This window comes from Balaenoptera musculus, chromosome 8 (assembly GCF_009873245.2).
Source record: "Balaenoptera musculus isolate JJ_BM4_2016_0621 chromosome 8, mBalMus1.pri.v3, whole genome shotgun sequence".
NCBI lineage: Eukaryota > Metazoa > Chordata > Mammalia > Artiodactyla > Balaenopteridae > Balaenoptera > Balaenoptera musculus.
The window spans coordinates 106,527,733-106,539,779 of record NC_045792.1 but is presented as its reverse complement, the minus strand read 5'-3'; the positions used below and the strand labels follow the sequence as shown (position 1 = coordinate 106,539,779).

The window sequence follows — 12,047 nt, the reverse complement described above, 5'->3', positions numbered from 1 at the left end:
TGAGCCTCCTTTTCTCACCTCTAAGGTGGGGCTGAACAGGGCTGTCGGTCGGGTTTCAGGGCCCGCTGGCTCTGAGCAGGTCCGGTGCAGGCCAGGCCTCTCTCCCCTGCTCTTGGGGAGGGGGGGTAATTAGAGTGAGTTTGGGGCCCGAAGCCAGCACCACATCTGATAGTCACCCCGGTGGGCAGGCTGGGACCACATCACAGAACACTGTTCTTTGTTCCCTCCCCTCCCCTGCTCCCTCTCCAGGGGAAGGGCTGGAGGTGTTGGCCTGGACCTAAGTGGGGTCACAGGGGGTCACCCAGGTACGAGATAGGGTTGGGAGGGGATCTGGGGGCAAGGACACCCGGAGCAGAAGTCCCAGAGCAGTGGTGAGGCTGGCAGGGGCCAAGCCTGAGAGTGTCCAGGCTGGGGTCTGGAAGAGACCAATTAGTCAAATGGATGCAGAGACCATTTGGAAGCAATTAACAGGATGGCTATTACTGCATTACCCCCCCAACTGGTTCCGTATTGAAGGGGAGGTCGCCGTGGCGGGGCTGAGTGAGTGCACCACCCAGCCCGGCACGACTCTGTGAATGACGTCTCTGCCCTGCCCGGAAGATTCCATGAAATCAGGCACCCTTCCCTCAGCTGGGCCCCAGTGTCTGAGGAGGGAGAGGCTGCAGGTAGTGGGCTGGGGGTGCAGGCAGGTGGGCGAGTGCCCCCCAACACTAGCGGAGGATGGGGCTGCCGCAGGGCCTGGTGCGGGGCAAGGTGGGGTGCAGCACAGATGGCAGCTTTGGGTTTTAGACACTACCTCTGACTTCAGCCTGGAGGCTACGGCCAGGGCCCAGGGAGTTTAGCTGCCTTGGAGAAATCCCCCTAAGCCGTGGTGAGCCGGGCCCACTGGAAGGGACCTGGGGAAGGGGGGGCCGGCTGTCCAAGCATGTCTGTTCACAGTGCCCAGTTTCACTTTTGGAGGCATCTTTGTTTGCATAATAAACTGTGGCTCCCTATTGATGGGGCCAGATCTGCGCTGATATGGTGGCAGGACCCTTGCAAGGGTACTTCTATTGAGTTTCTCTCACTATATTTGAGGCATTTTATTTATTGGCCTCGCTACGTGGTATGTGGTATCTTAGTTCCCCGACCAGGGATCGAACCCGTGCCCCCGGCAATGGAAGCGCGGAGTCTTAACCACTGCATCGCCAGGGAAGTCCCTATCTGAGGCATTTTATATACGAGAAGGCAGCATCTCAGAGGGGTGATGCCAAATGGCCAAGGTCACAGGGCTAGAAAGCAGCCAAGCCATTCACTGATTTATTCATTCATTCAAGGAGTAGGTTCTGAGAGGCTTCTGTGTGCCGGGCACAGTCTAGGAGCTGAGGGTACAGCAATGAACAAACCCAGCAGAACCTCCTGCCCTCCTGACCTCTCACCACCCTTGGACCCCTGCTCTGTGGAGCCCCCTCCCCCCACCAGTTCTAGGGTGCAGGCAGACTGGGGTGGGTGCAGGGTGACCCACCATGGGAAGGATTGAAGCTGGTCCCAGGGCACCGCTGGGGCCCCAGGCATGGGGCAGGAAGGAGGCTACAAACCCAGAGCTTCCCCAGTTGGAGTTTTCTGGCTCCTCCCATCTCCCCGAGGTACCCGACCCCCAGAAGCAGAGCAAACGGCGTTTAGGGCACCTACAGCCTTCACTGTGTCTCTCCTGTGTTCTCATTGGAAGTTCAAGTGACCAGCAGCCCCAGGCCAGTCCTGTGGGTAGAGCTCCAATGGGCTCCCCTTGGCTCCAACCTCGGGGGCTGCCTGGGGGCTGTCCTCTGTCCCTTGTGACACAGGCTCCACCATTAAGGGGCTCTAGCAATCAGTGGCCTGGTCTTTAAGTCTAAAGACAGACCCTAGCCAGAAGCCACCTTCTCTGGGACTGGGGTACCGAGTGATGCCCCACGGCCACTCAGGCACTGAGTGTGCTGGGGAGGGCTCACTGAGGACATGCTGCCCTATCTGTGTTAGGCCAGGCTGGTGAGACATATCCCAATGGGGTGTGCTAGCTCCTGCAGCTCAAGAGAGTCCCTGGTGCCCTCCACACATGCCCCTCCCCTGGGAAGGACCAAGGTTCCAAATCCTGCCGTACGTAGAAGGGATGGGAGACGCCAGCCCACCTGGCTCATCCCTGAGCTCCTGGGCTGCGAGCCAAGGCTGTAGCCTAGACTACTGGACCCTACAGCCCCACACCACCCCACCCGGACCTCGCAAGTGCCCTTGCTTGAGCATGGGTGTCAACATCAGGCTGGCTGCTGGCCAGGGGGCTGCTGGGGCACAGAGGCTGCGGGAACAAGAGAGGGAGTGGGGATGTGGCTTTTCCCAACACTCCATCCTCAGCCCCCTTGCACTGGTGTCCCTAGGGGAGGGGCCCCCATGCAGTCTCCAGGGGCATCTACACTGTTACTTGGAACCCACCAGGCGGGGATATCCACCCACCTTTGCCACTTTCCTCCCACCTCCCTTCTCTGTGGCCACCAGGCGTCCCATATTTTTCTCTGGGCATCGCTCCCCTGCTCTCTTGGTCTCCATCTCTTGTTTCTCAGTCTCTCTTTCCTTTCTGTCATATTCTCTCCCGTTCTCTGAGATCTTTCTCCCTGTCTTTCTGGGTCTGTCTCTCTTGCTTTAGGGCTCTCTGTCTCTGTGCCCCTTTCTCGGGCTCTCCTGTCCCCTTCCTACCTCCCCAGCCCGCTCTCTGGCCTGCTGTTGGGACAGGACCCTCCAAGCGCAAACCTCACCCTTCCCGATCTGCCCGGTTGGGATGCGCGACGGGAGACAGCACCTCCCGGCCGGTCCCGCCAAGCCTCGGGCCGCCGAGAACAGCGTCCTGGCTCCAACGGGGAGCCCTGGGCGCAGTCAGAACCTTGGGGTCCCCCACGCGCGCCCGCGCCCAGGGTCCTCCCCTCCGCCGTGCTCTTCAGCCCCCTTCATTATGCGCCGCCTTTAATGGGCGTTTGTCAGCGCGACTTCCCCGCAAGTTGTTTTCGCGGACATCAGTCACCGGCGGCGTTCCCATTGTGCCCTGGGATTGATGGGGGGCGGGAGGGGGTGACAGGGCCTGGGGCGGCCGCCTCGAGGCCTCGGTCTATAATTTTCGGAGGCATAATTGGTCTGAGGGAGGGGGCGGGGGAGGGGCGGGGAAGGGACCTTTCAGAGCCGGGAGGGCGCACGGCGGCGCGGGGCGCGCGGCGGAGCGGAGCCGCGGCTCGACGGCTGGCCGCGGGGGTCGAGTGTGCGCTGGCGGCGCCCGGCCCGAACCCCGCGCCCCGCCGGGCTCCCCACCCGCCCGGCCTCCCGCCCCTCCCGCGCCTCCGCCTGGGGACCACGTCGGCCTTTTGTTGCCCAACCGTCTTTTCTTTCAGCTCTTTGCGCAGCAACGGAAATTTCACCCGATCCTGGGTGAAAATTAAAGGATCTCTCTTTCTCTCTCCCCCCCGCCCCCGCCCCTCCGCTTCGCTCCCCTCCCCCCACTCCGCGGAGCCGGCTCCGCGCGCCTCGCCCCGGCTCCGCTGCCGTCCCTTCCATGGGCGCCGCGCTCTGCTGCAGCCGCCGCCGCCGCTGGGCGGGCGCGATGCCACGATGGGCCTGATCTGGTTCCTGCTCCTCGGCCTGCTGGAGCCCGGCTGGCCGGCCGCGGGGCCCGGGGGGCGGCCGCGGCGCGATGCTGGAGGCCGCGGCGGAGTCTACGAGCACCTCGGCGGGGCGCCCCGGCGCCGCAAGCTCTACTGCGCCACCAAGTACCACCTCCAGCTTCACCCGAGCGGCCGCGTCAACGGCAGCCTAGAGAACAGCGCCTACAGTGAGTGTGCGGCCCCGCGGCGCCGCGCGGCGCATCCCCGAGGGGGGGGGGAGCGGTGCCCAGGAGGGGCTGGTGCGCGAAGGGTGCCCAGGAACGCAGACCACCCCTGCTGCCCGAGGGGGACCGCCGGGGTCCCCTGGCCTCCCTCAGCGTCCGGGAGAAGAGCGAGAGTGGAGCTGGGGTGAGGTGGGGGGCGGGACACGTCCGAAGAGGGCTCGGGGCAGTGGCTGCCCGCTGTCGGGCCGGCTGGCCTGGCCGAGCCTGCCCCCAACCCCGCCCGCCCGTTCGTCCGAGGGGGTGCGAGGTAGGCCGCCCGGGGGCTCCCTGCTCGGCTGGGTTCGGAGGTCCTGCCAAGTTTGAGCCCTTTGAGTTTTTCGGAGAAAAGGCCCTGGACAAGGCATTTATCATCCTCTTTATTATTTTGACGATTTCTCCTCCTCCTGCCGACCCCGGGGCGCCCCGACATCCCCTCCGCCCTCGCGGCTCGCGGCCGCCCCGCGCCGCCTCTGCGCGGAGGACACTCGCCCGGACAGAGCGGGGCTCTGGGGGAGGCGGCCGCACGGATAGCGAATCGTGTCCCCAGACCGGAATCCCCAGCCTTCCCGCCTCTACCTTTGGCCGCAGAGAGACAGGCCGGGTGGGCGCCCCGGCCGCCGGTTGGGGTCCGCGGGCTGCGGCTTAGGAGCACGCAGGAGCGTCTGCCTGGGGGCGCAGATACACTTTCACCGCGCCAAGCAGCCAGGACCCGCGCCCGGGCTGCGCTGGAGCCGGAGTCCCGCGAGGCGCCAAGGTTTGGTTCCTTCGGCCAGGGGGGACCCGGGCTCATGCTGAGCCCTCCTTGGAGGAGCGCAAGGCCAGGGGGCCTCGAAGCAGATCCGCTCGGTGGGGAGCAGGAGGCCCGAGGCAGGAACTCAGTGGGGAGCGTGGGAGTGGGGCCAGGGTCTCGGGGGTCCTCCGCTGCGACCCGCGCTCTGCTCCCTCCCCGGGCGCAGGAAGTGGTGCGGTGGATTCAGGGCGGCGGCCGGAAAACTCTACTTCCTCCAGGAAAGCCGCAGTCCCGCGAGGGCGTCTTCGGCAGACGCCTGCGGAGCCGCGCGGCGGGAGCCAAATGTTGCCAGGACGTCCCTGCGCTCAGGACGGGGTTACGGGAGCGCCTGCACTCGCCTAGTAGCGATACCTCGTTTCTCTCCAAATCCAGTCTCCCCCTTGGAGTCGCAGAGCATCCAAATTCTTGGGGCATCCAAGGCGGGCAGCCCATAGGCTGAGGGAGGAGGGCGCGCGCCTGCAGCCGCCCCCGTCCCGCATCCAGATGCGCGCTTCTCTGGTTTTCGGGCTGGCGCCGCGGAATCCGCCCAGCCTGCGTCCGGGGGACGCGAGAGGCCCGCATCCTGCACCCCCGTACGCTCCGCACGAGCCTCCGGCGCCCGCGTCTGGGCCCTATGATGGCTGACGTGTTCGGGGCCAGACGCACTGCCAGAGACGCGCCCCCTGGAGAGGGCACCGGCTGTTGCCCCAGCCGCCCTTCCTCGGAGCCATTCTCGGGGGACAATGGCCCCACCTGGGGCTTCGTTGCAGGCTCCCGGAAAAAAGTGCTTTCGGGTCCAAAAGGGAGGCGTTGGGGGAGATAATAACCTTTCTTACGTTCACTGGAGAGCGGTGAGCGCAGGTGGCTTCCCTTTGTGAGCTCCCGGGTCTAACCCGGCTTCCTGCCAACATCCTGTAACCTGCATACAGGCCCGAGACAATGATCTCACGCCCACGTACCTTGCCAGCGGGTTTGGGTGGCACCCAAAATGCACCCCAGTGGATTCCATTATCAACTCACCTCACCAAGGGCCCAGCTCCGTCTCCCGGGCCTCTGCTAGCACTCCGGTGCCGCCAGTGAGCAAGGGAGTCCAGACACCGCTATCGGCAGCAGGGGTTTGAATCCCAGTTCAAACACCTGTGCGTGGTCTCGGGCAAGTCACACAGCCCCTCAGTCTCAGCTTGCTTGTCTGGCCCATCATGAAACTAGCTCGCCGAGTAGCTTAGCGGCTCCAGGGGGCTCCATGTCCTGCAGAGAGTCAGCATGGAGAAATACTAGTTTTATTATTTCCCTCCCAGGTTTGAATTCTTCTCCTGCACCTCCCACCCAGGCGTTTCTCCCTCCCCTGAACTTCCAAAGTCACCCCCTTTGGGCGTGTGCTGCCCTCACCTCCCCCTCCGGGAGCTGGGCTTGGCTTTGGGCAGGGCCATCAGGGGCTCAGCCCTCACCTCTGGGCTCTGTGGGAGGTGGAGGGAGTGACGGGCCCTCCTGACTCTTCCCAGGTATCCTGGAGATAACAGCGGTGGAGGTGGGCGTTGTGGCCATGAGGGGGCTCTTCTCCGGGCGGTACTTGGCCATGAACAAGAAGGGACGGCTCTATGCCTCGGTGAGTCCAACTGTTCACGTGGGGAGGGTGGGCACAGATGGAGCACCCATCTCCCTTGAACATCACGTCAGAGGGCATAAGGGGACATGCGCAGTAGGATGCTTTGTCCGGGGACATGCAGGACCGCGCTGGGACCAGAACCCCAGGTCCCGTGGCTCCTCGACCAGTGCTCTTATGGCTGCTTCTGTTTAGAGGCAGCTCTTGGCTGGGGGGCAGACACGTCCTATGTTCTCCAGTGCTGTCCGGTGAGAAGATGTTCCTCCAGCCATTCTGTGGTCACCTTCAAGGTAGCTGAGAGCAGGGGAGAGATTGTCCCCCAAATTTCTACCAAGATAAATGGACTCTGGCGGGTCTTGGGATGAAGCGAGGATGTGCGTTGGGCAAAAGCTCTTCTGTGGGCTCCCCCAGAGCTCTCCTGGGAGTGAGGAGGGGAGGAAGCAGGGCACGGCCCAGCCAGGTCTTCCCAAGGGTGGAAAGGCAAGAGCTGTGAGTTCATAAAAGGGAACCAAGAGGAAGGGAGACAGGACCCAGGTCCCAGACACACAGGTTTGGAGCCCAGTCTATGCACCGCCTGGGTCTCTGCCACAAATAGTGTCCTGTAACTCTGTGGGCATTGGCAGTGTCCCTCCCCCAAGGGCGGGGAATACACGGAGTAAAATACATGTACTGGGAAATTTGCTACCTCCAACTAGTCATTACATGCAATTTGGCTGATACTCCCTGAGCAATGAGAGGTTTTCCATCCACACATCACCTAGACCACACAGCCGAGGACCATCTCCCTGCAGTTACCTTTCTCCATTCAGTCGTGTTTGCAGGGGAAACACACCAACATTTCCCCGCCCCTCTGAAGTCAGGCAAAGCGCGATCAAGAATTGCAGGGGAATCCTCCTTTAAGCAGATTATTTCATCACAGAGTTTTCACGGCTTTGCTAAAGGAAATGCGGAAGTTGGAATGTACCCATTTGTTTTCTCTGACCCAGAGGCCCCTTGACAGAAGCTGTGTCTGAGAGGAGGGACCCTTGGCTGCCCAGCCTTTTCTGTATGTACTTCTAGAGTCTGCAAGCACCAGTGGTGGTTTATAAGGACACGCCCTTAGCCCGGGGTCTGGTCTGACTTTTCTTGAGGTGGACGGTGGCTCTCCAGACCCCTCCGGCCCTGCGGCCCTGGTGTCAAGTGAGCAGAGCTGACTTTCTCTTCCCTGAAATGGTCTCAGACCACCCACAGTTGCTCCCATCCCTTATGGAGAGGGCACACCTTGCTGGCCTGCAGTGCTCGTGCAGGTCTTATGGACCAGAGAGGGCCTTTGTTCACGCTGGGAAAGTTCACAGAGTGGGGCAGGTAGGGCTGAATCAGGAGGGAAACCTCAGGTCTCTGCCATCTCTTCCGTGGAAGACCCAGGCCCAGGGCTTTGGGGGACAGAACAAAGCATGCCCTGGGGGATCCCAGTGGGGCAGAATCTCCCTGTGGCTTCTGTCCCTGAGAGCTGACAGCGGTGGCTCTGGAGACGGAGAAGAGGTTCTCGGGCCCACCCGGGATAGCCAGGAGGTCTAGCTGGATGGGGTGGAACTTTCCAGAGCACCTGGCAGGGAAGGCCTCACCGCTTTGCAGGTAACCTGGGAGGTGAGGCAGCCTGGGTGCCATCCCTGCCACCTGCCCCCCCGTCCCCATCCTGCCACCACCAATTTGCCTGCAAGGGCTGCTCCCACTGCCGTGCCTCTTGGCTGTCTGAGTTCCCTGGTCTTTGCCATCACCCTGCTTCCCACCCTCCAGGCTAGCTCATGCACTCTGTGAGTCAGTGGGCCTTGCACCCTCACAGCCCCCAATTCCAGCACTGATCTCCCTTCTGAGTTATAGATGCCCCCGAAATGTCATGACAGCAGAGGACAGAGACCGCCCTGGCAGAGGGTAGCACACCCCAGCAGAACCCAGCAACTCCCCTTACTCCTCTGCCGTAATTGTTACCCCACCGGCCACTCACTCAAGCCCAAGGTCAGCTGGGAGTCCTGGTGGACACCTCCTTCTCTCTCAGCCCCACATTCAGTCCATCTCCAAGTCCTCAAATATACTTCCTGAATCTCTCTCTTCAATTTCTGCCTCCCTCTGCCTTATTCCTGTGGCCAGTGCCGTTATAACTCAGACCCTCATCATCTCCCAGCTGGACCATCACAACAGCCTTGGGACCCAGCTACTGGCTTCCAGGGTCTCCCTCCACCCTCCAGTCCATCCTCCCTCCCTTCCGTCTCCTTCCACCCATCCATCCATCCATCTATCAACATCCATCCATCCATCCATCCATCCATCCATCCATCCATCCATCCCTCCACCCATCTATCAACATCCATCCATCCATCCATCAACATCCATCCATCCCTCCACCCATCTATCAACATCCATCCATCCACCTATCGTTCCTTCCATCAGCATCCATCCACCCAACCATCCATCCATTTATCCTTCCTTCCATCCATCCATCCATCCACCTGTCCTTCCTTCCTTCCATCCATCCATCAGCATCCATCCACCCATCCATCCATCCATTTATCCTTCCATCCATCCATCCATTCATCCATCCACCCATCTATCAACATCCATCCATCCATCCACCTATCCTTCCTTCCTTCCTTCCATCCATCCATCCATCCATTTATCCTTCCATCCATCCATCCATCCATCTGGTACTCATTCCTGCATTCCTCACTGTCTTAGGCACTTACCATACGTCATACTCTATGCTAGGTACCTGCTCAGGGATCTTCCTACAATGAAAATCCACTCATGTGATGGCCTCTGGGAACTCCCCATTACCCACAAATTATCACCCAGATTCCTCAGCTCAGCTCACGGAGGAGCCACCCGGAGCAGCTCCTGCTCCCGCCTCCCACCATCACTGCATAGCTCGTGTCCCCGCTCCAGGCTCTGGAGCCCGTGGTCCTCCAGAGCAAGCCCCGCTGCTCACCACCCGCTGCCCCTGCCTTTGCCTGAACTCTCACTGCCTGCAGTGCTTCGGCTCCCAAATGCCCTCCCCTCCAGGGGTCACCCCACGGGGAAGGTATCTGGCCACTCTGTGCACCCCCGCCTGGTCCCCGCCTCCGCCCTGCCCCCAGCCGGCTCTCCTGGAACAGCAGCTCCAGGTGCTGGCGAGGCCGAGCCAGAAGAGCAGCATCCCCGGGGGGCGACATCTGACAGCAACAGATAGAATTGTAGCTGGAGGAGCCCAGGGCTGGGGGGACTCTGGGGGCGGCACGTGTGGAGCAGGGTCTGAGGTGGGACCGCGGGGACGGGACTGGCGTTGGGAACTGTTGTCACGGTGAGTCTGTGATGCCTTTTTCCAGGTGATCTTAGACCCCCGAACCCAGGAGCCCCTACAAGAGGCAAACAAATGCCCTGCGCCCGAGAACCCCTTCCACAGGACCTGAGCCCCTTGCCCTTTGAGGCTCACAGGACTGTACCCCTCTGGTGGCCCCCCAAGTGTCCCAGCAAAGAGCAAGCCCGCCAGGCCTCCTGGGTGATGGGCCTCAGCCCTGGAGGACGTACATTCTCCAGGACAGAGGGGCCTGGGAGGAGAGTTGGTTCAGCCGCTGAGTTTTTCACGGAAACTCAATGCGGGGGAGTGAAGGGGTGAAGGATAAGATGTTAATGCAGCATGCCCGGCATGGGGGTGGGGCAGGTCTGCCCTGAGCCCACCCACCCCAGAGGGCAGGGGGTGGGCACAGGCCAGAAGGGCATCAGATCCCTCTGTGATCTGGGGTCTGGCACCACCCCTGGGCCTCAGTTTCCCCATCTGTAAAGTCTGGAAGTTGGTCTCGGGCAAAGGAGTCCATACTCAGACCCAAGGAGCTCTGGGCATCCACCGAGGGTCTGGAGAGCAGAGAGGAGGGGGGGGGGTTAAGGGGGAGGCATGACCACCCCGATTCAACCAAAGCTCTCCAGCCTTATCTCTGGGCTCCCGTGTCACTGGGAAGAGGTGTTCGGTACTTGACATCTTGCTTCCTGAGGTCTTTTGGGGTCCCAAGCTGCCCAATGCGTGGATCTGGCCCTGAACAGCCTATGACCCCTGAGAATGGGGCTGCAGTCTGCTGGGCACTTGCACTCAGTAGCTGCTCCCCTTCCTCCCTCTGCAGATGGAGACAGACCCCGAGGGTCTCCTGCTCCTGCCCCGCGGTCAGTGCCAGGGGGGAAGGCCAGTCTTTCTGCGCAGATTTCCCTGTGCCCCCAGCCCTGCCTCTTGGCACAGTACGGGGAGGGAAGCAGTTTGGGGGATGGCCCTTGGCATGCCCATCCACCCACAGCTGAGCTGGCATAAGGCATACCCACCCCTCCTCTAGCCCCTGACTGGAGAGACCCCACAGCCGCCCGTGGGGACACTGGTGAAAGCTCCTTACATTCTGAGTTTGCACCTTTGTCCCTCCAGACACCCGCCTCCAAGAGGGCAGGGACCCACCTTCCCCACCCTGCCCCGGGCTGGCACAGACCCCTGCTAAGGGCATCCCTCCCTGCCCACATCCTCGTGGCCTCTGTGCCGCTGACCCTGGCCCCTGCCCGCCCCACAGGAGAGCTACAACGCCGAGTGTGAGTTCGTGGAGCGCATCCACGAGCTGGGCTACAACACGTACGCCTCCCGGCTGTACCGCACGGTGCCCGGCGGGCGTGGGACCCGGCGCCAGCCCAGCGCCGAGAGACTGTGGTACGTGTCTGTGAACGGCAAGGGCCGGCCCCGCAGGGGCTTCAAGACGCGCCGCACGCAGAAGTCCTCGCTGTTCCTGCCTCGGGTGCTGGACCACAAGGACCACGAGATGGTGAGGCTGCTCCAGGGCGCGGCCGGGCTCCGCGGCAGCCAGTTCAGGCCTCCAGGCGGGGCCCCCCAGCCCTGACGGCGGCGGCGACGGAGGAGGCTGCGGGCCCGGGGAGGCCGAGCTTAGCCCCCGCCTGGGGAGCGGAGGCTTTGAGCATCCCTGCCCCACGGCGGGGCTCCGAGCTCGGGCCGCCTGGTTGGAGGGTGCGGACCAGCCGACGGACGCCTAGTGTCCACGGTCAAAGCTGACCCAGTGTGTGCAGGGATCCGTCTCAGACTCTCCTCTGCCCTGCCCCTGGCTGCATCAGAGCCGGCTGCTGTTTCCAGGGCCAACAGAACACATTCCCAACTCTTCCTGCGTTTCTCAAACAAGGGTCACGTCAGAGCTAGGGGCCCCGCGTCATGGCTCGGAGGGGGCCGCTTTAAACCGGGACACCTGTGGGTTTACATCGGCCAGGAGGACCCCCACCACCCACGTCCGGCCGACTGAGGCATCTCCCTGCCGGGCAGCCGTGGGACAATGGGGGCGGGGGATGTGTGTGATCAAAACATTAAAGTATTTTATTCTACTTTGTTATTTAACAGATAATGATGCAGCCTGAGGAAACACTTGCAGTTTTTACTTGCACATATTTGCTTATGATGATGGCAGAGTCCGTGCCAAATCGATGTTTTCAGATGTAAGATTGTATTCTGAGAAACTGGCCGAAAGATGCATTTTAATCCCCAGGGTTTGAAAGTCAGTATTTTTTTTGAAACTGATAGATGGTTTGTGTGGATGGAAAGAAGCTAACGCACGTGTGTGTGTGTGAATTCCCCTGAGTGCTTACGTGTGTGTGGATACGTTCCTGTGCCTGTGTGTGTGTGCGTGAGTGTATGCATGTATGTGTGTTTGTGTGTTCGTGTGTTCCTGGTTGTGCATAGATGTGCACATGTGTGGAGAAAGAGAAAGAGAGAGATCGACTTTGTTTAGAAATCCCCAAAACTCCCTCTCTCCTGAAGCTGTGTGCTTCTCCGT

General features: G+C 61.5%; 1 protein-coding gene across 1 annotated transcript; it reads left to right on the top strand.

The window, feature by feature from the left end:
• Nucleotides 1-3,603: 3,603 nt before the first annotated feature.
• FGF3 (fibroblast growth factor 3) lies at nucleotides 3,604-11,108 on the top strand. Its single transcript, XM_036862713.1, has 3 exons — nucleotides 3,604-3,823; nucleotides 6,131-6,234; nucleotides 10,788-11,108. Exons 1-3 carry the CDS (start codon nucleotides 3,604-3,606, stop codon nucleotides 11,106-11,108), a joined length of 645 nt encoding a protein of 214 aa, XP_036718608.1.
• Nucleotides 11,109-12,047: the final 939 nt, after the last annotated feature.

Excerpts from the sequence above, each read along its gene's own strand:
- FGF3 (XM_036862713.1), top strand. The coding sequence starts at position 3,604 with ATGGGCCTGATCTGGTTCCTGCTCCTCGGCCTGCTGGAGCCCGGCTGG. Across the intron at positions 3,824-6,130 it reads CCTAGAGAACAGCGCCTACA|GTATCCTGGAGATAACAGCG; the intron begins GTGAGTGTGCGG and ends GACTCTTCCCAG. Across the intron at positions 6,235-10,787 it reads AGGGACGGCTCTATGCCTCG|GAGAGCTACAACGCCGAGTG; the intron begins GTGAGTCCAACT and ends CCCGCCCCACAG.